Below are 26,749 nucleotides of genomic sequence, written 5' to 3' on the forward strand. Positions count from 1 at the left end.
CCCCCCCTCAGACGTACACTGATAGGTGCCAGGAAGATGATCCCATTCCGTCACTCAAGGACAGAGAATTTCAAACACTTAACGACGACTAAAACAAACTCTGGAAACATAAAACAGAATCAAGGGGTCTGTGGGTTTGTTATCACAACTAACGTTTCTTCTATCACCTAACCCCCCACCCCCTCAGATGTACACTGATAGGCGCCAGGAAGATGATCCCATTCCGTCACTCAAAGACAGAGACTTTTCAAACACTCCGGACGTCCCTTACATCCCTGTACAAACATTAGCGCCGCCCTGATTATCCGCTTCCCGTATTTGACCTGACCAAATCTGTCGTTACAACTGTTGAAAAACGTCACCAAGGCCCAACTGTCTAGTCATTCAAAGCACTGCCGGTTTATCAGTACAACGATACCGCTGTATGCCAACACAACCACAAGTGACTCATCCTAGCCTCTGTAGCAGGCTTATAGAACGTTAACTGGGGTTTGATGGTCTTCGGCTGTTTTCTGATTAGCCCAGTTGTTCTAAAAACAGGGGTAATTCAACCAGGCCGACTATGTTGTCTATATGCAATCAGAAAATAGCACATAAAAGCTCCAAAAGACCCTGAAGACCCCCAAAAACCCCAGTTTTTGGTATGCTATGGAGGCTTCTGTACTGTCTAGTCATTCAAAAGTCTCTGTCGGTTTATCGGTACAATGATACCGCTGTATGCCAACACAAACGATTAGTGACTCATCCTGCTTGTCCAAGATACTGAAATTACAGGAAAACTCTCACAAACGTAGACTTTTCAAGCAAACGTTATGTTTGAAATGTGTGGGTGGTTCACATAGGGTGGCATTTGGCACGATTTTTGCGGAGGATTTGTGACAGAAGGGCGTTTAATAGACCACAGTAGGGTGTAGATAAAACAGAAATATCCGTGGAATCTTGTAATCACTGACTGAGAGGAAGGGACTCGATAACGGATCACGTAAGCGATGTGACCCGTGTCGGGCGGGTTCGGCTTGAGTTCCCGAAGAATGATCCACCCCCGTGCCCTGGATATGGCACGACGGGCAACAAACTAACACCATCTGGATCAAGATGAATTTTATGCCAGCTGATCCAAGGTCGTTTGGAGCCCCTGTGACCGCGAATCTGACCTGAGATGGTCTATAAAAACTGACATCTGCCAAAGTACATTTAAGGGTCTCCGTCCTGGAATTCTTGGGTACATACAGTACACCCAACAGTCTGCTATCAAAACTATATCAGTACTGCCCTGTACATGGCTTTAGATACACAAAGAGAGATTATAGATACTAAATATACGGGAAAGAACCGGTATCAACATGTGGCGCCCGTTAAAAATGACTACAAGTCTGATTCAGTAGACCCAAGTAGACCCAAAGGACATTATGCTTCGTAGGGCGTTATGTGGGCACGGCACAAGACTAAAGCTAACACGGATACGTTGAACGATGCAGTGCAAGAGTTGCCAGCACAAAAATAGGACGCGGCGCATACTCACACAGGCGGGGATCTGGAAATAACGCAGAGAGGACCCACTGCAAGTTGGTGGCCCCCGCCATCTTGGATGCCAATCACGTGACAAGAGGGGTGAACAACGGTTTAGGCCACAGTGTCGTCTCGCTAATTATGTGGGAGAGTTCAGCGAGTCACGCAACGGACTCCATTCATTCTCAAATCTTTGACTGGAAGGTCCTAGCCTGGATGCCTGGCCCATGGCACGCTAAGCTCAGAGTCAGGGTCTAACTGTATCATTTCCTTCGGGGCATGTTGGATTTATGTTGGCCCTGGAGCCGAGGAACTGGCCTGTGTAGGCCCTGGGATTCAAGTGGGAACAGTCGGACTCCGGAATAACTTATATAGGCCACAGCAAGTAAATGTTATGGATGACATCCTCCACAGACTCCAAATTTAATGCGAGCGGGCGAAAAAAAAACACAATGCGGGCCGAAAAAAACAAGGTCCCTACATTTTACAATTTTGACTCAATCATTGTACAAATGGTTTTGATTCAGTGGGAACATCACATATACACAGCCAGCATCACATATCACTGCATCAAAGTAAGAAACAAAAGATGAAATCAGAGCGTTTTTTTGTCATCCATAAAAATTACTTGCTGTGGCCTTAAACAAGGTTCCCCCAAACCCCCAAAGGTTCCCCCAAACCACACAGAGCACGTTGTAGATAGAATCTGCGAGGTCGAACGCCAAACATGGGGGGACCCGTAGGGTGACCTTGGGGGTTAAGATTCTTCAGTTGTTTACCGTTCGACATGGCCTTCCATAGTTTGGATTTGTCAGGACTCCGTGAAATAGTTACAACCTTTCTTTGCAAGCCCCCAAAAGTGTCAGAACACACACACAAAAAACTTCTTCTACAGGTCCGCCCAACTGTGGAACTCTCTTCCACAGGACACACAGACAGCTTCATCCCTAGCGTCATTCAAAGCTAAAGTATGGCTCTCCCTTGGAGACCAGTTTTCTGTATAAGACAGCACATATTCTATTTTCACCAATCTTACAGTATGTAATTGTATTGTATATAATTTGCATATAATAATGACCTAAATTTGTTCACCCTATGTAAATATTACGTTTTTAAGAATTTATGTCACTTGTATGTATTTAACCACACTTTTTCCCCATGGCCAGGGCAAGCTAGTTGGGCTGCCCTGGCTGTGATGTACCAGCCGAAGCAATAAATAAATAAATGAATAGTTATAAAGTAGTTACAGCTGATTCATCATGGTTATATTGCTTCATGGCGTTAATGTATTAGTTGCCGAGTAAACGAATAGAAATTTTAATCTCTAATTGAAATTATGTATCGCATGTCAAATTGTTAAGTGTTAGGTCAGTTTCGACTACTTTCATAAATTCAATTTTTCAAATTTTTAAGTTCCAAATTTTCACGTCTTCAAAGAAGCCTGCAAGGCTTGTACAACATCCTCCTCCTTGAAACTTACCAAATATCAATCATGAAGCTAACAAATAATAACTAATAATAAATAAAGAAATCCTAGATATAACAAAACAAACAAACACCAAAAATCAATCATGAAGCTAACAAATAATAAATAGTTATAAGTTTTCATCCCAACGTCTGCTTGGTCTCAAAAGTATCTTTCACACCAATTAAACATATCTATCGGAGTGGATGTAAACTAACCAGGATGACACCCAGACTTCTTTACTGACTCATCCGCCTGCAGATAATGCGGAGGAACTGTCAGTGGGTGGGTTGAGGTGTTTACACAATTCTAGCCTTGACCTTAATAGTATAATATATATAATATATAGTCCCACAAATATAGCCCTACATATGGATGGTAACATACTGCCCTTGGTAATCATAGGAAAAGAACATAGAACTAGTATCTGGAACAACATATCCAAGCAGACAAGACATTCTCACCATTCTCAAAGCCATTCAAATAAAATTTGGCTGTCGCTGTGCCCAGTAGAATAACAATACATGGTCATTTATAGGCTAAGGATAAAGCACAGGGCAACACTTATCACAGCCCTACTCAGCCTGGTAGTCGAACTAAAAAAAAGCGCTCCTAGCGGCCCTCTCGACTAATGCCTGACTTGAGAGAGATGGGGAGGGGATCGACGTCGACTATCCACTCAGTACCAGGGAGGTGAGAGAGTTTAAAACATAGACTAAATGTACTTAGAAACTGCACACTGAGATATTTTGTGTCCAGTGTGCTTTGGGTCTGGCATCCAGGCTAAAATGTACTAATCTCAAAGCAGATCCCAGGGTGGCAAAAAGTATGACTGTATAAAATTGGCCAGGCAGTATCCATTGGCCAGAGAGGGACCAATACATGGAGGTTGGTGGGGGTAGGGACAAGAAAAACGGGCAATATCTTCCCCCCCATCAACCTCTGCTTGGAGAGTAAAATGTACATGTACATGTACAGGGATGACGGGGCACATCGCTGACGAAAGTTTGAGACGGTCCCCGGTGCGTAAATAGGTTTTCCTTGTACTGTCCAAACTACTGAATTATTCACACTGTCTGACCTACTTCTGTGGATTGAGGCTGACGATGCCGTGATTTGTATGGACGATTTTGTTTAGAATTTAAAATGATATCGCTTAGTACATGTACCGATTGACGCCAATATATATGTACACAGCAGTTTCGAATTTGTCATCAAGTAATTCGTTTTTTTTTCGCTTGGCTTTATAATGAATGAAAGACCTTTATTGTACGTTTGTGCTCTAACAAGCTAAGTACAGGTCATGAATAGACAAGGAAAAGGATACAGCAATGACACTTAAACTATACATACTAATGTGATCTAATATTTACATGTTCAACTTCTCGCTTCTTGACGCACGAGCATACAGAACTAATGATACATGGTTTGTCAAGTTTCATATGAAATATCAATTTTTCTAATTCATTTAAATGTCCAAAGCTGGGGAACTTATCTATTATATAAGAATAAAGGGAATCTCTTTCATTACTATATAATGTACAATCGGCTACAAAATGATACTCATCCTCAATCTTATCTAAATCGCAAAATAATGTAGCCACCTGTTGTACCTAAAACAAATGGAGAAATGCCCCAAGGAAATACAGATATATATAGCTGTGAAAAGGAACATCAATCAAGAAGAAGCAAACAACAGACATAACGTACTTTTTTTAGTGGAATGTTTGAATGGAGTCCAGGGGGAACATGCATCCGAGTTAAACATGTCTAAACATGAACAATCACACAAGTATGGTACAAACATAAGCGAAAAATGTCGACCGTTCAAAGTATTAAGTGACATTTTTCTATAAAAGTATTAAGTGACATTTTTCTATAACAACAACCATTCCTTTAATTTGTCATAAGAGAAACTTGAGTAATTGATATGAAAAGCAGAGCTCGAAATACTGGGTGCATGTGCACAAAATTGGAGTTGTGCACCTAATTTTTTTCTGTGGGTGCACTGGTGCACCCAAATATTTTTGTAGGAATTTTTAACATCAGAAATGTATTGTAGTATACCGGAAATTATTGGTCTCTACGTATCAGAAATAATAAAATCTTTGTTGTAGTACTAGTTTAAGATTTTGAAGTTAGCTCTCATTTTAGATTTAAGCTCAGAAGAGGAGCAGTAAGACCTGCAATTAGGTTAAGTTTCATATGGTGCACCCCAAAAAATCTTTGTGCACCTAATTTTTAGGTTGGGTGCACCAGTGGCACAGGTATGGTACAAACATAAGAGAAAGAATGTCTACCGTTCAAAGTATTAGTGAAGTGTTATCTATAACAAGAATCATTCCTTTAATTTGAAGTTGTGCACCTAATATTTTTCTGTGGGTACACTGGTGCACCCAAATATTTTTGTAGGAATTTTTAACATTAGAAATGTATTGTAGTACTAGTATACCGGAAATTCTTGGTCTGTACGTATCAGAAATAATAAAATCTTTGTTGCAGTACTTGTTTAAGATTTTGAAGTTAGCTCTCATTTTAGATTTAAGCTCAGAAGAGGAGCAGTAAGACCTGCAATTAGGTTAAGTTTCATGTGGTGCATCCAAAAAAAATTTGTGTACCTAATTTTTAGGTTGGGTGCACCAGTGCACCTTTTCTCAAAATGAATTTCGAGCCCTGAAAAGAGATGATATGTGACTGAAAGGTGTACTGTTGTAAAGTTACAGGCTGTTTCTAAATCGGAAGGGAAAACAATACTAGTAGTTATTGCCGTTGTTGCCACTTGTCGGCTAAGAAGAAAGGGATTGGTGGTGTTGATTACAATTTGATTATATACGGTTGACAAGATTGCGTTTTACACTCGGTAATTGTGACGAAAAAAGGGGCGGCACAGGTGTGGAAAAGTTGGCTAACAATCGTACATTGTGTGCCAAAACGATCACCTTTTTTTTATTATAGGACAACACACCTTACCAAATCAAACCTCACTCTACACCTTAGTTTAGTTATTTAAAATTTAGTGTTACGCTATAGTGCTACAAGCTTGTGTGAAATTTCACATAGCCTTCATGTGAAGAATACATATGATTGATAGCAAGCAGAAAACATAAAAGTCGATCCAAAAGTCGTGGGAACGAGAGGGCAGGAGGGGTCGACCCTTGTATTGTACTTGACCACTGAACTGGGAACAAGAACAGAACAACATGGCGTCCTCCATTTGGGGAACCACCCACACAAAAGCCCGGTAAACAATGCAGGGAAAGGTCATTCACACAAATACTGAATGAAACAGTTGAAACTTTTGGCTGTACTACTCTACCTCTTAGACCCATTCACACAGATTTGGCTGGGATCATTTCACATACACTGAGAAGATAAAAGTGTCGGTTTGTCCATAGTGGTTATGGCGTTATGTGGGAGGAATAAGATAATTTTCCATACCCACACAGCCAGTGCCTTGAAGTGTTAGAAAAACATACTCTCTAAGCAGAGGTTGATGGTGGAAGATCGTTTGCTTCTTATATATGGCCCTTTCTTGTTGCTACCACCACCCACTTGCGGGGTGGGGAAATGGTTACAGACTGGCCAATTTGATGTCTTACCCCCACCAAAAGATCTGCTTGGAGATTAAGAAAAACAGTCTAAAACTAGCACAAACAAGGACACGCTCACAAATTTGAACTTTTAAACTTATGAACTTACATGTGTGAAGATCCAGGCAGACTGTCTTTGGGAGAGTACTTCTACTGACGTCCACTGCTTACCTTACATAAGTGTCAGACCCTCTAGGCATCCTGCAATGTGTGTATTTGTAACCTAACAAGCATCCTTCTTGCAGAAGGTAGCATTCCAAGGTCATCACCCGGGGAAAACAATGCCAGGCAGGTGAACAATGTGTTGTGAGAACACCTGGCAGCAAGGCCGGGCTTCTGGTCGGGAAATTCCAACATTTCAACCCAGTAGAATACGTTAAGGTGTCCGAATTCGCCTACACTTATAATTACACGTAGGAATAAAGGCAAACAGGAAATAGGCCTAAATAATACACTACAATTCACGTAGGAATACTCATTATGTCTCTTCCAAAATGTACTTTTAAAAGTTCTCTAAACCACAATCAAGTAATAAATGTAGTAACGTCAGTAGGTAAAAGATTATGTTTCCCCAACCTGGAAAGATAGACTGCAACGTTTCTTGACTCCATCACCTTTCGTCCAAACTCGCATTTGGGTATAAATAATGTATCAGCGTTACTGTAGCTAATGGTGACCGGGTAATTTCAGTTGATTTCCGTACATTCAAATCGAGTCAGACCGTTGCTACAGCCTTGAACCGTCGCAGTTAACTCGGTGGAACAGTCTAATTAAAGCTGAAGGACGCTAGTTTCTATCGACACCACAATTTGAAGGACACGTTGTTTCTCACAACTGTATTGTGCTTTATTTTGGTATACAGTACCAAGATTTGATTAGAACTCATTCTTTCATAATCTATAGAACATCGACTTGAGTCTTCTAGTAGTAAATTGATCAGTGCCTTCAATTCCCCTTATAGAAGATTTGACTGCTTAGATAGATAGATAGATAGATAGATAGATAGATAGATAGATAGATAGATAGATAGATAGATAGATAGATAGATAGATGGATAGATGTAGATGTATGTAGATTGATAGATAAACTAATTGATAGATGATACTAGGTAGATTAACTGATAGATAGAAATGGTCGACACCTGTTTTAAATGACAGATACTTTCGCCCGCTGGACAATACTAGTAATAACCCACCAACAGGTATCCAGTACATATACACAGACAGTTGTGACTGTTCTTTTCCATTGTGAGAATTGGCGGTCCCTGCCTCGTCCACGTTTAACTATGAATAAGCTGTATTCTTCGCACGTAATCGCCCCATAGCAGTTTTTAACGGATCGTGAATGAACACAAAAGTCGTTGGGCAATCTTGGCTCAAGGAGTCAGACAGTCAACCTTCTTAACTGCTACGACCCACACAATACGTCTTTCTGTCTGTGTTTCTAAGGCTAGGTTTAACAGCTTACAGTGCAGACACATGCATAGATACACGCACGGCTAAGCACTCATAGTAAACGCAATGTAGCTTGAAAAGATACTACATGTATGTATGCACAGCATGTATTACAACATATTCTGACTATGTCGTATACCTTATATTCATGTAGTCAATGGTGCGTATTAATGAAAGTACTTTGATGTTTTGTCAACTGACTTCACCGACAACATCTAAAATTGTCTGAACAAGACTTTTCATCTTTGTCGAGAATGAGCGAAGGCAAAAATAGATTTATTTGTGAGAGAAAAAGACGGTTCACAATGCCTTGTCGCAAACCAGACAAGCATGAAATTCAAACCCAAACGAACAGACAATACACCCCAACCGTTCTCCTGGAGCTGGCGTTCTGGTGACAAGGAATGCTCAGAGCAGGAATAAAAGCCTGCTTTGGTGACCCAGAAATTATCAAAATGCTTAAAAAAGTACAGAATGTGTCTTACCTTTCGAATTTCTCGCAGGCCTGCTGGAGTTGTCTCTGTTAATGAAAGTTCCCTCCCAGAGAAAGTGAGTTGTCGACTCGCGATGTTATTGGCTACACCTTCTGTCAGACGACAATTGGTGTCAAATTTCCTGTCAGAAATCAGACGACTTTTTCCTCAGGTTTTACCTACGACTCATGGCGTACAACTCCGATGGTTTCCGTTGGCTGTCCGAAAAGTAGAGACAGTCGACGTGAGTTGTTTGGCGATGACAGCTGTTATACGTTGAGTAAACCGACAAATATGCCGCCCACCCCCCTTCACTGCACAAAAACAGGTAGGACCAGTCGCCCCAGGCGCTACAAGTCTTCGCTTTCCCAGCCGCGAACGGGCTTTTGAATAATTCAACAGGGGCGGATTATGAGATCATCTGACTCACAGGGCACACTTAGTGGGGTAATTGGGTAATCAGGGAATTCTGGGAGAGGCTCTGGTTCAAAGGTCAACTCGGCATGGGGTCAAGCTGATCTTGACCTCCGTCAGGATTCGAACTGCCGAATCTGAATTTCATGAGTTGCGAGGTAAAATGAGGTTTTATAAATGTTTATATCTTGTGGAATTACATCGTATACATGTTGTAGATAGCTTTTGATACATACAGTGTAATTCCATTGATAGAATCGTTATAATAGCTGTTAGCAGAGCGAAAATATTCACGTGTTTTTCGGTTGACTGGCTGTTTTAGCTTGTGGAATTACATCGTATAACAGTTACATGTTTTAGGTAACTTTTCATACATACAGTGTAATACCATTGATAGGATCGTTATATATAGGAGGAATTGCTGTCAGCAGAGCGAAAATTTTACCTCGCAACTCATGAAATTCAGATTCTGCAGTTCGAATCCTGTCAGAGGTCAAGATCAGCTTGACCCCATGCGGAGGTTGACCTTTGAACCAAAGCCTCTCCCAGAGTTCCCTGATTACCCAATTACCCCACTAAGTGTGCCCTGTGAGTCTGCAAGTCGAACGATGCAACTAGTTGCAGGAGGAACTAAGGTCTAAGGCAGTGAGAGAAACACATGCAAATAGAATCAATAGCATTCATATATTAACATTACTAGATTAACTTACAGTTTGGAGATAATTAACTTAGAATTGCTGCATGATGACATGATGTTAGCACCTTTGATTTTTTTATTATTAACATTTAACAGTGTTTCAAACTGTACATGTGCTTCACAAAACATTAACGCTGCATTTCCGTTCATAATTACAGGTTCAGCCATCATGTACACATGTGCCGGTACAAAGCTTTAAATCTCTTTAAAGCTCATTGGTACAATGTAGGGATGTGAATCATTTTCCGTTACAGGTTCAGTCATCATATACCGGTACGTATATGATCATCATATACCGGTACGTATACGCGTATACAATGTAGGGCTGCGCCCATCTCCGTTTCCTTAGCTCATGGGCCACACAGTTGTGCAATCATAGGCATAGTCCACAATGTGCTCAACTTCCATATTACTCTTTCTCACAAGTGCATTGGGCTGACTATAACTATGATAAGCACCATATCATTACGAACAGTAATGTAATTTTTTGTACCATCAATCATAGGTCAATATTCTCAGTTAGTTATGATTTCATCTCCCAGACCACCCCCACGAGAAATTATTCATGCACACCTATGTAACATCATTAAAAAAGGTATGCGTCAAAGGTTAGAAATTTGGACACCTACCAAAGGTATTAGTTATGCAAATTAACGGTTGGACCATATCCTGTCTTAGTCTGATTCGAATTGACGGTTACCTAGCAACAAGTCCAGAAGACCGGTCCAACCACTTCTGGTCTCAACAAAGTAGACTAACTAAAGTAGGGATGGTTCATTTAACATAGTAGGGAGGAGGCTATTTGACTCGGTAATGGGGAAAAAAGAAGGCAAAATGCAATAGAATTTTTCAGTATTATAATTTTGAATTCCATCTATGAAACAGACCAATATGATCCGAAAACAAACACTTCATATGTGTTCTGCCACTTACAACTTTACTAGATTAGAATTCTACGTTTCAGAAAATTTGTATTTTACTTGAGTTGAAATCTGTCACAGTGCAAACAATTGTACACGTACAAGCAATGCATACATTGACATAAACATTTTTGCAATCCACAGAGTCTAGTTAGCATGTACATTCAGCATGTATGATATTATTAGCCTTGTTATTTGCATATGACCATGACAAGAAAGGCATCGTCTTGAAACATGAATGTTATCCCACTCACCAAGCCCTTTTTGGGCTGTATATGTACAGCAACAAATATTTTTTCTAGCACCATATTCACACATGGACATCGTAGGATGATATAAGATTTGCACCAATATCAGCAATGTAACAAGCAACATAATCCCCAATAACCCTTAATATCTGTAATTGTTAAATTTACAACATAACGTCAAACATAATCACCGCCACCAAATCAATAACAGCTTATTAAACGTTAAGTTATATTATTACAAGAAACTAGTTGTCTTATTTAACAGGCATGTAACGTTACATTGTAAATATTTCGTACAAACCACAATGCCGACCGACATAACTACACACTGTAACGATTGGACTAGTCTAAAGCATATCATGAACTAGCCAAGGTGAGGTATAATTTGTTGTGCATGTTATGGACAGCTACAGCCTATCTGCTACGCTTCACAACACAGTTGCATTGGAGTAGAAGATTAAAACATGTTACAACCGAAGTGTAGGAAAACCCTCCCACATGTTAGAAGAAAGTCCTTTGTTATATGGTGCACAGAACGCGTTTTCCGGTACGCTGCCTGTCTGGACTTCTCTGCCCAGGGCGGCCTTCAGGGCGGCGAAGGTTCCTCCTTTGTTAGCGCTACTACTTCCCACCAACTCTTCTTCAAACCTGTAGAAGTTACAGAGGAATATGTAAGATTAATATAGTTTTTTTGGCATTTGTAAAGCTCTTTGCAGCCTGGGGCTGAATTGCTAGTTTACATCAACTTGACTTAGTAATCCAACTCATACAAACTGGTACAAACTTAATGCAACTAGACTTAACTCATTATCTTCCCATGAATTATAATAATGTAAATGTATTTGCATCAGACCTATATAGTTCTCAACAATCAAGTACTGGTATCGCAGCTATAAGGTAGGGTGGCCTAGTGATGTGAGTGAAGGAAAACATGGGTGGGAGTGAAGGAAAATGAGGGTTATTCTGCACATTCTGATAACATTCATACAGTCCAAGACCCCTTGTCATTTGCATTCAATCAATCATCCGCAGGCATAGATTGAATTGGATGCCTTAATTAATGGATTGTCTTTTGGACAGAATTAATGAAACTACTTGACTTACTTCTTGACGTCTTCAGGAATGGCCTCGGGATCTACAGGAAGCTGCTTCTGGAGGTCCTTAAAGTTGTCCACGAACTGCAGCTTCTTGGAGAACTTCGAACTAGAAATAAGAGATACACAAAAATGTTACGTTGATACATAGATCATTTCACTGTTGTTTTCGTCTAGTCTAGCCTGGAGTCCAGCCTTTTTGGCATTGGGACCCCATGCTAGTTTTGGCCGTTTGAATTGTAGACATTTTCGACACTATAATACCTTTTATCTAGACATATGGCGCCGGGTTAAGCAAAATGTGATTAAAAGAAACGCATCTTTATTGAATAGCGAGAGAATTAGAGGTACCTGACAAACGGCTTGGTGACGTGAACCAGCATCTTCAGCCATATGGTCGGATGGACGATGAACAGACCCTTTAATTTCTTCTTAAACCTGTACAAGAATATGAAGAACAATGGACTGATATCAGAGGACATTGAAATCATCTATCATTACTTGTAATTGAAGTTCTGTTGGAAAATGTATGGTGACTGTCAATATCATATATAAATGATAGTGGGTGTCATCCGTTTTGTAACGTTACAAAATGGATGACACCCAGGCTATGTTACATGTGAATCAGTGCACAAAACTATATTGTTTTTAGAAGATATAGGGATGGTATCAGCATCTTCTTTGATCAAATGATAAGAAACGTACTTTGCATCGATGTGGTCATAGCATGACTTCAGCCAGGTTACCGAGGGAAGGTTACTCCTCTCTTTGGTGTAGTTCAGGAAGACGATTTTATACTCCTCGTCAACAACCTTGTCCAGGAAACTCAGGATGTATCTGGAGGAAGTGATACAGACATGCAAAAATACTGTGAACAGTGAAAGCAGTTGTATGTGTACATACATGTATCTAATAGTACAATTGTGTTTGGTAAACTCCAAGCAGATTCTCTGGGGCAATGGTCTAGGGGCGGGGCCTATGTTGGCCGCCTGTATCCCACAGTGTGGCGGCCAATGGGTACAGAAGGCCAATGCATGGATACAGGCGGCCAATATAGACTCCCCTTGCCACACAGAATCTCCTTGGAGATTACGTGTTCCTACACCTTTGAAATACGTAAAAACAGAGGATGGTCATCAAATGTACACCAGAAATCATTCCCGGTTTGTAACCCAAAGCATTATAGACTATCTGGTACTCACAGAAATAGGTTTTCCATGATGTACTCGTAGTCTTTCAGACTGTTGTTGGGCATGTAGCATGACGAGAACACCACGATGGCGTTGGACTTGTCCCCATAGTAACCTGGACATCAGCACCAATGACAGACAGCGTACTTAGATTAATTTCATTCACTTATTTGCACCAATGAAAAGACAAACATCAATCAACAAAGATAAAAAAAACACTGCAGGAGGAAGAAAGATGCCTACATGCTTGTTAAATTCATTGAATACACATTGACTGTGGAAATGACATGTTAAGAAACAATCTGATTCTTACGCAAAGGATCGAGTTTGTTGGGTCTAGCGCCTTTTTTGTTGACTCACCTGCATGTGTGAGAACTTTCCTGTATGGTTTGATAGCCTCCAGGTCTATGAAGCGCATCTTGTCACCGACCTGAACGTTCTTCCAGCCTTCCTTGGGGTCGTAGTCTTCTTCAATGATCTCTTGCCACGTCTGATAGAATAGTGTATGGGAATAGGATCAATTTTAACAAGGGAGTCTCATAAAATTCCATCTTTGTATCTGATGGTCGTTGAAGAGAGGTTACAGGGCGTCAATCGGGCTACATAGATATTTTGTTGTTGGTAACAATGTAAAGAACTAATACAGATTAACTTCGGAGTCTGTTTAGCTAAATTCTTAGAATATGTAGTTAACCTGATACAATGCAAAGTGCTCGTCTGGACAGTACAAATCCAAATAGAATCAACTTCTTACTCCTAGCATCAGCTTCTTTTCTCCTAGAATTTCTCACACACACATTCGATAGATTTACAACCTACCCTTTCACGTTTGACATGTCGGAATCCTTCACCCTTTGTGTCTTGTGGCACGTTAGTTTCCCATTCCGTCGACCTGTCTGACGGCTTCAGCACACTATCTCCACCACTCCCCCTTGCGGTGGAAGTCTGAACGGCAGGTCGAAACACGCCTCCCTCATTCGTTTGCACTTCAACTGACACCTTTCTGACGGCCATTCCGATCGTGCCCCTGACGTTATCGGCGACCTTCTTGAAGGTCTCCGCTTCTGACTCCTCCCCCTGGTCCATGAGGGCCATGAAGACTGGAGATGACACCCGCTGTCGTCTGTCGACATCAGCCTGTTGTTGTAGTTTACTCTCGTCCGTACCCTCTTTTTCTTCGTTTCTGCGATGGTCTCTTTGATCTACTTGTTTGGTGCGCTCTGGTAAAGCAAGGTCGTCGCCAATGACGTTTTCCACATTGCTGAGTTCCGGGTAGAGTGCCTGCATTTCGCGGATCTCATACGCCTTCGCGATGTCCTCCTCTTTGAAGTGGACCCTCTTCTGGGACTTCCGCGAAGTTCTGCTGATGGTGGACACCGTGGAGATTTCTGACTCCTGCGAATCGATGGAGGATCTCCGTACATCCGAGACGCGTCTGCCGCCCATCGGGGAGTCAGTGTACGACGCTTTACTCTCTGTGTCTGACTCGCTGGTTGCTGACTTCTTCTTCTTCCTTCTGAAACTGGCAGTCAGGTGACTCAGCCCCCACCTAGAGGGCTTTTTTGATTTTGCTTCTTGTCCTCTGTTCTCCCGCGCTTCTTGGACCGCTTGGCGGAGCTTTGCGGCTGTTTCAGCTGTAACCAAAAGTGAGAAACAAAACATGTAAACAGAGATGCAAAAACGATAAATACTTGTTGAAACATACTGAGATTTAGTTGAGATCATCTGATAGGAAACCATAGGTGTTATAGTGATGAAGTTGAGAATATACGAGATAAGGTGAGAATGAAACAGAATCAATGTTCTGCAGCATCTGCAATAGCTATAGCCCTAAAATTTCAAAATTCCATGCTCAGCTGTAACAAAATTACAGTGTAATATGCAAGTAGAATTCATTGATATTTTTGGTTACGAAGTTTGGACCATTATTGTTTTTGATAGTTCATACCTTGAGCAGGCACAGCCAAACGTCGACTTGATGTCTTCATTTCCACTATGTTGCTACAGTGGACCAGTCCTTCAATGTCCAACGCACGGACCTGTATGTAAAATATCGGTCAACGGTTAAAGGTTCTACAACAAAGAACAGTTTCATATCTATGTACATGTTGCTGAATGTACATTAGATCCTATATTCAAGTCGTACATCAGCATAAAAAATGCAAGGAAAAGACAAGAAGTATAGAATGTGAACTGGCAGAAAGTAGTTTTCTTCTGTACTTGTTAATCGGCTTGGTAATTGTGTTGTTTTCCTTTCGCCGTCTATCTATTCAAATCTTGCCGCACATAGACAGATTGCCCGAGGCCAGCAACACTTATCGACACCTCATAATAAATCACAAACACGTTAAACAGCAGGTGATTTGTTCCCAACCCAACCCAACGTGTTAGATACATCACACAGGATTCTATTGTTCTCAAATTCTGCTGTGCAAAAGGACTTCGAATTCATGATAAATACCGCCGCCATTTTGAAAGTAAATGTATGAACTTTTTGGAATGTTTACCTGCATTGTGTAGGTGGTTCCAGGGGATAAATTCTCAACTGTTTCCTTGGTATTACCATACCGGAAGGGTGTCACTATCATAGGACCTCCATGCCTGTAAATCATAACGACATCTCTCATACAATTATATGAATCACAATTCTATTCAGTCGCTACTATAGAATATTAAGGTATCAATTCTGACATATTATGAGTAATATTTATGTGTAGTACCAGAAAACGTAAGGTTTTCACGTATTCTATACCGTTTTATCTATTTGTCAGTAGATATTTTCAGAAGATGAGTATGATCAGGTAGAAGTAAAAAGAATGCAACACTCACTTCTGGTACTGAACTTGATAAGCTTTATAGTTCTCGGCTTCAGACACTGTCCATCTTAGAGTGATCCATGTGTGGCCAACACCGCACAGTGTGGGGATGATCTTGAGGGGACTGGATTGGGCTAGTATGGGGGATTATAGAAATAATGGTTATAACACTAGATTTCTCGACAGGTGCAATGTTTACAAAGTTGACGAGTAATATAAGGCCATGTTGTTAAACTGATACTTGGTTTGCTGACTCAGAAGCACAACTATTTGATACAATTGCAAGGTGAACATAAAACGTACCCTTAGCCCACTGTCTGTTTAATGGATAAAATATAGGTCAGTGTTCAATTCCTGCATCCCTGGCTAGACGTTGTGTACTTGTGAAAGGTACTTAACGTGATGTTTCTCACTCTGCACAAGTATAAATGGGCACCTGACTTTGTTTGGTGAGGCAAAAAGGTGTACATGGTGGAAGGAATCCACTTTGCAGTACTACGCCTAGGACGCTGGATTAAAAGTACCTGTCTACTGCCCCTACATCCTCTGAAGGCTATGGGGCATTTACTTAACCATGCGAAAACGAGCACCAAGAGACCACGTCTAGCGATATATTAGACCGTACAACAAGGACAACAACAACATTTACTCATTTCTCTACATGTCAGAACCTACCTGTATTATCGAGTTGGGAACCGTCACTTGTTTCTCGTCGTTGGGGCAGCACTCTGGCTACCCTAACGGCCAGAGAAGAGTCTTCCCCTGAGTTTGTTTTCGCAGTTTGTCGTCTGTCTGCCGGCATCATTCCTCCATTTCTGGGATCCTAAAATGCAAAAACAGCATTTTACTCTGCATTCATTTACAGTTTGTTTTCTTGGATACATAAAATCTACATTCTCTTCAAACATATACCCAATACCATGCATCTGTGTATATAAAAGAAAACGTGGGTGAAAGTGTGGGGATTGTGTTGTTAACTATTTATGAGTGCCAATTGTCCTGTCAATAATCTAAAGTTTCATACTTATGCATAGAAGTGAGTCATACAGACATTATCGTAATGATACCAAAGTAACTACTGTGTTAAAAAGTGTGTACAAAACTAGTCAGTGTTAGGCGTTCAACATTCCCCATTTTATTTCTGTCACACTATGTCAGAAAAGAATGTTTGCCTTTTGTGACATTGGTTACAGGGTTGTGAATACAACAATACAGTCGTGCCCATCCCTATCCCACAGGTATGCTCCTCCCCCACAACTTCCTGTCGTTCCTCAAATGTTGACCCCCCCCCGCCCCCCGACATTCTCCGAAGTTTGAAGCATATGCGAGGACATGTTTCGACTTGTCTTCTGGTCGGTAAATTTTGGAGATTCTAGACGCACTGGTGTTGTCATAATAGGGAGAAGGCGAAAAGGTCCAACGTGATATGGCAAAGGCGATTAGTTTGCTGACACGGTTGCACACCGAGTACATACTGTTCATTGTTATGCACATGGAGTAGATCAAGTTTTGCTTCAGGGCATGTATCACGTGCAGTGATCTTTTCTAGCAGTTGAAACTTTGCCAACAAAAATGCTGTGTTTTGTTCTACTAACAAAATGGTGTATTAATGAAACCTATCTTTGATAAAGCGTCTTAGACCAACAGATTAAAAAAAGGTTACAAAAAAAGGAACATAATTCTGGCAATCAGAAGTGGCGTCGACAGGTAGTGAACACGGAATAGAAACGAGAGGAAACGACACGGGTTCGATTCCACTATGTTCTTGGGCACTTTACACAATGTTAATCACTCCGGATCCACACAGGTGTGTTCCTCACTAGTTGATGAACAACACGTTGCGATCAGCGTTGAAATATCTACAGAGTTTCTACTTTCATGAATCTTACACCATTAATTACAAAAATTACATTAACTGTCACTCACCTGTCTCTTTGCCTTTGTTGGCGGGGCATCTTGTATTGACATTGCCATGTTCACACTCTTAGGATGACTGGGGACATCTCTGGAACTGGATTTGCTTCGTCTGCCCGACAGCCGGAGAAGCGACCGAGCTTTGAAAGTCCCTGCTCTCATCCCCTGACCCATCGCGTTAGGTTTCTCCTGTACTTTCCCCATGTTGACGGGATCATCCAACTGCTCGGCCGGCCGTTGTGTGAAGCCCGTGGAGTGCGTGTTTGCCCGCAGGTGTTCGCCTGAGTCGTCCTGCCTGTTCTGTTGACCTGACGCAACTCCTGCATAATTTGCCCCTGGCGGTGTTGAAGGGTATTGACCCACTGCCGATGGTGCTTCTGTTCCAACTGGCTTCAACCCTTCTGTCTCAGACCTAGCGTTCTCAAAACTGCCGTTGTTTTGTGACTGTGGTGTCTCCCTGTCCTCGTCAGGTACCGTGACTGTCAGTACGTACTTCTGACTGACCGCGGTACCGGTGGTCCCTCGCGGCTTTGGTGTGGGTCGAGCTGACGGCTCTTTCCTCGCTGTCTCAACGGGCCCAGACTGGGCTCCAAGTTTGCTTGTGCTTTGGGACTGTATCCCCTGCTCTGAAGCAGGTTTAGTCGCAATTTCCATGGCATGTGCGATCCTGGTCGCCTTTGTCTCAGTAGACATGCCGAGAAACTTAAGGGCCGGACGAAATATAGCCGGGGATCCCTTGCTGTTTGTGTCGGTATTGTTAACCGGAGCAGGTTGTTGCTGTTCCATGGTAGCTAAACCGTGTCCTGTCACCATGTACTTTGTAAACATGTCCTGCACGGCTTGTTGAACATTCTTGTTGGCTTGTTCGCGGCTTCTGACTCTGTAGTCCTGTTGCTGTCGTCTTCGTGTAGTTGCGATAATGGTAGCTAAGTCGTCTTTTGTCGGTAATTTTGGACTCTCGATCAAGTACAGATTTCCAGGTGTTTGGCCTGAATGGTCTCCGTCTCTCTCCAATGTCTTCTGCGTCCTCTCAGAAGAAAGGTTTGCTTCCTTTCCAGCTAAACTCTGCCCAGTTCCCTGGTATCTCGTCACAAATCGCTGCTCTTCATTCCTCGGATGTTTCTGTGAATTCTCCTCTCCCGCGTTGACGTTCTTTGAACTGTTGATGTTGTTATCCAAGAGTGAGCTCGCGATCGCTTGGTCTCTGTGGTGACTGTCCCCACTAGTTACTCTTTTATCTGCGTTCTGATATCCCCTTCTGGTTGGTTGCTTTTCTCCACTTTGTTGCTGATGGGGAGACTCGGCAACCACCGTCTCTCCAAATGGAGTTGGTTCAACGTTGTTGAAGACAACAGGTCCTACCACCTCTTCCCTGCAACTTATGTAGTAAGGCCCGCCTGTGTGGGTTGAAACGCCGATGGAATCTTTGTCTATCCTCTGCTGTTGGGGCTTATAGAAATGATCCTCTTCTCTATCGTTGAATCCGCTATGCATCGATGGCCTAAGAACATCATTGCCGCCGATTCTGCCCTGTGTCCGTATTTGACCTGTGCTCAAACAACCCCTTACAGGCGGCTGGCGCTCCCTCGGAGGATGTTGTGAAGCAATTTCAGGCGTAGTTACGACATCTTTAACGCTTCTTACGACCGGCCTGACTGCCTCCCTTATGGTGCTTGGATGGGGTACTGATGCGTCTCCCCTGATTGCATACTTCAATCCAACAGGTCGGTTCGAACCTTCCCTTGATAGAAAATCTACATCCGTTCCTATTCCTGTAGCCGCGATGTCGTTACGTCTGCTTGCGTCTTGACTGTAGTTATCATCATAAACTACCGTTTCTTGACCTTGGCCTGTTAATGGCTGATGGACACTGCCCCTTGGTTGCTCATTCGGAGGATGTTTTACGACTTTGTGAAGGCTTTCGATGTCGTTGATTTTCTCTACGGTGTCCTCCGCAGCTGCGATACCACCAGATTCTTGGCGTGCTCTTTTGCGATGTGCCCTGGCCTCGTGGCGCTCCTGAAGATATGGGAAAGAACAAGATGCTCTTATCACACACCGTGTGTGATGGTACTCTCAAAAGCACCATCCTTTCTCAGAAAGCAAATAATTGGCCCATTAACCACGTGTAATCGAATGTAATTACACACCACGTATATCGGAATGGCTGCAGATCACTATATTGAAGTCACTGGAATGAGTTGGGTGTGAAACATGTTATTTGTGGGCTATTGTGCTACGTTATTTTATCCATTCTGCCACCAGACATACGCCGTTTGCTACAAGATGATAACAATGTTTATTGCTGAGGAAAAATATCATTACCACATTTGTACTTACAGAATGTTTTTTTTCCAACACGAGGTGACCCACTTTCTTGATGCACACTGATAAGATACCCAATGGACACGCTCGAAAATTCTTTGAATTTCTTGTTTTGGGTAAAGCAAGGTGAAGAACCTAAATGTTTATGGTACCAACACAGATGTTTCTAAATATCTTAAAAAGACCTTCGGATACCAAAAACATTCTCGTTGACTCCTGGTTGTGCCGTACCGCGAGCTTTTATTTTGGAAACAAATGCATCCTAGTTTGTGGTTTAAACATTCTGGCATTATATTACTTCGATTGATGCCCACTCGCCTATGTACTGTTAAGCCAAAAATAGTCCGTAATTAAATATCAAATGTAAAATGTACTGTTTTCAAGAGAGACGACGCACCTAAGTAAATTATTGCCCCCAAAAGAAGATAAATTGAAAGACAATACAATGAAAACCCAATTTGATAGGAAACCGCAGATGCTATTAGCTTCTTTAATTGGTGCCTGATGAGTGTTTTAGCACCCTTTAGATGTATTGGGCCAGGTCCTTCTCAAGCCAATGAATATCTAGAGCACGGCACTATATACTACCTCAATAGTGTTACTACACAGTTTTTAACCATTGATATTTTTGTAAATAATGTATTGCATGTGTATATACCTTGAAATTGCATTGTACAGTTTTTGATGTTTAATGTATTATATTTGATGTTGATGTACAATATTTGATGTTAATGATGTCCATTATTGCAATTTGTTTTGTATTTAATGATGTAATCTGCTTTTATATTCTGTATGTTGTGTTTGGGAGGACAACTTGTAAAGGTGTCAATGCACCTGTTTTGTCCTCCCTTCCACTTGTATATCTAGTGGTAAATTCAAATAAACAAATAGAGCAGTTGCCACAACCAGTAGGCCATTACGTATACAACAAAGGGAATATTCTAGTCAATGTTGACATACGTTTTGGGCCCACAAGGGATATGAAACCATAATGTAATATTAAACATTGTCACCAGATATCGAATATGCACCATTTTTAATTGGTGGACACCACTTGTAAATTCGATTCTCAAGTTGGATGGAAATCCATTATGACATTAGTCAATGACCCAAAAATATCCGTGAAAGCCATGCAAGGCAGAAGACAGGCATACACATCTTTGTTGGGTCGTCAAACTGGTTTGCTATTACAATCAATGAATGAAAGACCTTCATTGTAGATTTTTGGTCATTGTGAACCAAGTACAGGTCACGGCAAATAGCGATGGTGAATTAAAAAAAAACTAGAAAGGCCAATATTTGCTTTGGAGCAAATATAGCGATGGGTTCACCACATTTTACCACATGGCAGGGAAAGAATGAGAAACACAAGGGAAAACAATGCTTTACATTGATATAACTATAGTATGAAGTAACATACAACTAAGACTACAACAGTTGGATAGCTATTCCCTACATTATTGGTTAGGATTGCATAATGCAAACTGTTGATTTTCAAGATAAAAAGAAGCGTTCATAGCCCGCATTCCAATGCTGGAGCAGGAAAGCTTAAAATACCTACCAAAACACTTGAATACAGACATACTGTCAGTATGGCATGGCTCTGTGCAGGTGTAAATGAAGTTAAGCCAGTTAAATCCCAACAGCCAATCAGCAAGGAGAATAGAGGAAAGCTGCATGCCTATTGGTTGATGCCTTGCATGCCATTGTGATGACTCATGTCCAAATGTGGTAAACACTGCACACTTACACAGTAATACATTAGCTATTACACAGCCAAAAAACTCAAATAAAACCATTCTAAAAGCCTGTATCACAATAATTTAAAAAACGCCTAGGGGTATTTGCCCACTGTACCTCCATACCAAATTTCAGGACCTTAGGCCCTAAAATGAAGAAGCTGAATCCATTTAAAGATATGGCAGGAGGAGGAGAAGGAGGAGGAGAAGGAGAAGAAACATCAGAAAAAGCAATATGGTTTCACCACACCACTTCGTGGTGTGGTGAACCCATAACTATCTATAGTAAAACTACATATGTACAGGTTCTGCTTCTTCTCGCTTCTTAAGACAGTTGTAAATTGAAAACAGGTGGAGCTTATATATATATATATATATATATATATATATATATATATATATATAGTACGAGGATTATCGAGTTTCATGAGGAATGTGAATTTTTCTTTTCTATCTAAAAATCTAAAACTAGGGAAATAATCCATGACCAGGCTGAATAAAAGTTCTAAACGGGAACTATGCGGCTCCAGATGTCTTGCTGAGGGACGACTGCGTGTGCGAGATGTCAGTTAGCTTGAGGAATGAATCCCCTCTACTATATAGGGAAATAATCCATGATCAGTGCGCAATATTGACATGGTTTGCCACCTAAGTCAAGCCTTTGTTGTTGACGAATTGAGATATTCTGCCACATAGGCAAAGGGCATCGACCGCCTGATAACCCGTATAATCACGGGTCACGGACGATTCTTGCAAAAGTCATCTGAGGTCGATTTTCTGCCCGAAAACCTTCAGTAAATCAGTTCAGCTTTTCCATAAATCTCATAGTTATAGGTCTATTTTATATTAGTCTTTCATAGTGGATAGTATAAGCCTCAAGTCATTTATGTCTTCTTGCAAAAATTTTGTGACGTTATGAGCCGTCAATCTTCAAATGTTGTTGAGGTCAGTGAACCGTGACTCAAGGACACCAATGTTGTTATCTTGTTTGTTGTCATGAATCAGACATAACACATACTGTTTATTGTGTCAAAGCTGTACAGTTTAACCCTTGGGCTGCTAACATGCTTTTATTCCCATTGTGGAAATAATCCAGTCTACTACTAGAAAGGTAACATTTGAAAAGCAAATGCATAATGCTTACCTTCGCATAGGTCTGCTCTGTTAATTGTTACTCAAATACATTTACATATATGGTCAGACAGGAGTATAAATCCTTCCTACTATAAAATTACAACATTATGTAACCCAACACCAGTTACCATGATGGTGAGGGACATCAACAAATCAGGTCATTGGCCAGGTCAGAGGTCAGTGTTTGGAACAGAAGAAGAAGAGGAAACGTAGCAAAAAAAGATATGTTTTCCTTCGGTAAACATAATTAGAAGCAGTATAAGAAAGCTTCTTGCTAAGAACTACATCACTATGAAACAAGCTTCTTTGTGAATGCTTCCCAAACGGGTACAACCTTAGACTACTAGTATTCAAGTCTAGGCCTCTAGGGTAAACAAACATATGTCTTCACAGGTCCCTAATGTAACCCAAAACATGTAAGTGGTTCGTAAGAGCCTTGTTTTGAGGTGAAAATTGAAGTAGATAAAACTAGAGTTCAACGATTTTATACCTTCGCCAAAGGATGATAACCTTTACAACAGACGAATTATGATTGTTTCACATTAATTATGGAAACAGGATCCTCAGTTGTATCTATCACTATTTGATCATATTCTCCATCAAATGACGTCTTATATTTAAGTCTACCATCGCTATTTGCCGTGACCTGTACTTAGTTCGGAATTGGGCAAAAATGTACAATAAAAGTCATTCGTTTATCTTAAACAAGTAGGGCTATTCTAGCATTGCCTCATAAAACATATAAGCAAAACATAACCTTCTTGGCGAAGGTAATAAGGTTCTGATTTCCGAATACATACCCTTCTGACGAAGGCAAAAATGTTAGCCCGTAGTTTCTCACCTGTTCCCTATTGGCCCAGTCTTCCATGGAGGTGGCGTTGTGACCTTTGTGCCTGCCTGTTTGTAAACACTCCAGACAGACGGGGACGCCGTCCGTCTGACAGAACAGTTCCACCAGCTGACCGTGCTGCCTGCACCGCGGCATCTCAGAGTCCACATTCTCCTCTGGCTTCACCAGGCAATGGCCTGCCATGGATAGAACAAGCTGACAATGACCTACTACACACTAGTACTTGTTTGTTTGTTTGTTTGTTTGAACCATTCTTTATTCATGAGAAGCTCAGATCGATCTTTTATGTAGGTCACGAGGAATGAGTTAAGGGCCAGACAAAATATTTAGCAAAGTTATGGTTTACATCATTACCTACTATCTACTAAGCGCAACCTACAACCTACTACCCACCACTTCGGTACTATCTACCTACCACTACCTACATGTACTAACTACTACCAACTACCTATAGCTACTACTATCTACATGTACCAACTACTACCTACTTAGCACTACCTACCAACTACTATCTACTACCAACTACTATCTTCTACCAGCAGCTACTACCTACAATACTACCAACTTCTACTTAATACCTACCTACTACCAACTACAACCTACCAACTGCTGTCTACTACTTACTATAAATCTACCAACTACCAGAGCTTATAAGAAGAAAGATGGGGTATGCCATCTGAAAGCTTTTCAGGTTCTTTTGAGTTATAAAATAGTTTATTTCTCATTACGCAATTTGCCAACTCAGCTGAACTCTCATGCTTAAGCCTATAAATGCTCTCTCACCTAGTCCGTCGTTTCCATGTGTTCTTTCTAAGCAGTCCTTGCAGTAGGAGAGCTCACAGCCGATACAGGTCCGGACTGCAGGGGAAACTGTCCCGGGACAGACATCACAGGGAGTCAGGCATGACGACTGGACAACCTGGCCCAACCTCATCTCTACTTCTCAGGGTTGCTTGCTTTTTTTCCGAACTACAAACAAATGTGTGGCTGACCTGAGAAAGAAAACAAAGGAGGGTCAAAATCCTGTTCTGTATCTGTATAGCCGGTGTAACCGCCTTTCGGCGTAACACACCAGCTACAGTATGCATAGAGTTAAAAACAAACAAAGCATAACAAGCCACATTCATATTGCTATCTCAAAGCTCATCCATTGTTTTGTACGTAGGTACAATTTTGTTAAATCCATGTATCTGTCTGTATGTTTACATGTAGTATATATAGGGCCTTACGAAAATCGCTGTACTTTTGTTGTGTCAATAAAGTACACATGTGTAGATATGTTGTGGAAAGGCTTCAATCAGCACACAAATGTGCGTTATTTGTCTGTCTCTTTCTCTCTCTCTCTCTCTCTCTCTCTTGGCTTGGCTTCGCTAGTGCAGTGCATTAAATACGTTTCTTACGAAAGAATTTCACACCTGGTTTTAGATTCCGTAGATCCAACCGCTTTTTCCGTAGCCTAGGGCATGGCAACTAGAGGTAGGATACTATATTCCCATGAGATTCCCTGTTTACCCCAAAACCGCTGACAAAATGTAACGTCCTCGCCGGAGGCTGTAACACTGTAAACAAGTTTCACACTACTGGCCGCCCTCTGTGCACACACAAGTCATTATCTACATACTAAATAAATGCTTCCTTTATTTTGCAGTCGCTAGATAGCACTACACTAAAACTCAACATCGTGTGTTAATGAATGATGCAAAAAAAGACGGTGGATAGCTACGTTTGTAAAAATGTCCACTACAATGGGTTTAATTGGGGATGCTGTTTTTTAAATCAAATTTCCTGCTATTATATAGTAAAGTTAAAGGACGTAGAGAAGCGGTTGATATGATCATTGGAAAATCTTTGTCTCTCATGTGTCTAGTCAACTGTACAGAGGCTTGCACTGTCCTGGATTTGGTTTGTTTGCATAAACAAAAGAAAGAAATCCGAACCCCGAACGACTAGACCGTCGAATAATCTGTGCTCAAAATTCTCGGAAACACTGTTGTAACAACAAAAAACGACACACTCGCTATGTGTATCGCAGAGTTTGTGTGTACCACTCTCTTTTTTGATCAACAACTGTGTGCCATTGTAATTGGAGCGATTTACAACCAATGACTTTTCATACAACCACTAAGCGGTACTCGGCGCTACATATATTCCCCAGCCATATTGCTGACTTTTACAGAAAACAAATCTTACCTTTCATGTCGTATCAAACAAAACGTGAGAAGCTTTGTACTGTCAGCCATAGAAAAAGCATAGCCTCAAGTGTCATGTAAGATTCTTTGCCTCCCCCTTTATCCTACCTGATGAACTTTCACCCCAAGTAATTGTTACCTGAGGCAGTCCCTACACTCTACTTTCCCATGGGATCAACTATCATTAAAATAAAAGGAAACAAACTTTCTCAAGTTACTTACTTCAGCGGCCTGTTTTGTCAGATGCCGTAGACGCGTGTTCTTACTTAAAACGTAGATTTTGTCCCTGGTAATTTTAATTGAAGCTCAGTCATACGCCCTCCGTGCGGTGAAGAATTTTCGAATAACACATGTGAATCGGGCCGACTGGACCGGTTGGACCGCTATAGGGGCCTAACGTTACCTGGCCGCAACAATGGGGCACATCATGCGGAAAATCCTACAGGTGTGACTCTAGCTCATATCACGTGTGGCCAAACCCTGACCTGAGTCCTTGAACTGTAGCAAGATGGCGAACATCTTAATGTTCGGTGGGAGGGGGGATCAAAAATACTAGCCATTATGAGCCTAGGTCACAGTGACACGACCAACCAACATTCGGGGCCACCAAAAACCCTAAATGAAAACAAGATCTCGCCCTGTAGGTTAATCATGCAAGAGAGCCTACATGGATGTCAACCAACATCTTCACGCACACACACGGACACACACACACACAGACACACTCT

At 41.4% G+C, this 26,749-nt stretch overlaps 2 protein-coding genes across 2 annotated transcripts in view; both read right to left on the minus strand.

The window, feature by feature from the left end:
- LOC109468358 (probable E3 ubiquitin-protein ligase MID2) overlaps positions 1 to 1,745 on the minus strand; it is a 9,604-nt gene extending 7,859 nt beyond the window's left edge. The window contains exon 1 of the mRNA XM_019766607.1: positions 1,523 to 1,745. Coding sequence (XP_019622166.1) covers positions 1,523 to 1,583 — 61 coding nt within the window. The 5' untranslated portion in view covers positions 1,584 to 1,745. The remainder of the gene's footprint in view (positions 1 to 1,522) is intronic.
- Positions 1,746 to 11,097: 9,352 nt separating this feature from the next.
- LOC109469018 lies at positions 11,098 to 24,779 on the minus strand. The gene is made up of 14 exons (XM_019767406.1): positions 24,616 to 24,779; positions 23,824 to 24,008; positions 17,797 to 19,803; positions 16,546 to 16,693; positions 15,884 to 16,004; positions 15,562 to 15,655; positions 15,003 to 15,093; positions 13,874 to 14,688; positions 13,415 to 13,544; positions 13,067 to 13,169; positions 12,570 to 12,701; positions 12,216 to 12,302; positions 11,875 to 11,973; positions 11,098 to 11,418 (listed from the first exon to the last, which is right to left on the minus strand). The coding sequence occupies exons 1-14, from the start codon at positions 24,764 to 24,766 to the stop codon at positions 11,238 to 11,240; spliced, it is 4,344 nt and encodes a 1,447-aa protein (XP_019622965.1). The 5' UTR covers positions 24,767 to 24,779; the 3' UTR covers positions 11,098 to 11,237.
- Between the last annotated feature and the right edge of the window lie 1,970 nt (positions 24,780 to 26,749).

This window comes from Branchiostoma belcheri, unplaced genomic scaffold (assembly GCF_001625305.1).
Source record: "Branchiostoma belcheri isolate BF01 breed outbred unplaced genomic scaffold, Haploidv18h27 scaffold2, whole genome shotgun sequence".
Classification (NCBI taxonomy): domain Eukaryota; kingdom Metazoa; phylum Chordata; class Leptocardii; order Amphioxiformes; family Branchiostomatidae; genus Branchiostoma; species Branchiostoma belcheri.

Coding starts and splice junctions, on each gene's coding strand:
- LOC109469018 (XM_019767406.1), bottom strand. CDS start 24,766: ATGAGGTTGGGCCAGGTTGTCCAGTCGTCATGCCTGACTCCCTGTGAT. Junction 16,694..17,796: donor CAACAAAGGCAAAGAGACAG/GTGAGTGACAGT, acceptor TTTGCATTTTAG/GATCCCAGAAATGGAGGAAT. Junction 14,689..15,002: donor TTTGGCTGTGCCTGCTCAAG/GTATGAACTATC, acceptor TTTTGGTTACAG/CTGAAACAGCCGCAAAGCTC.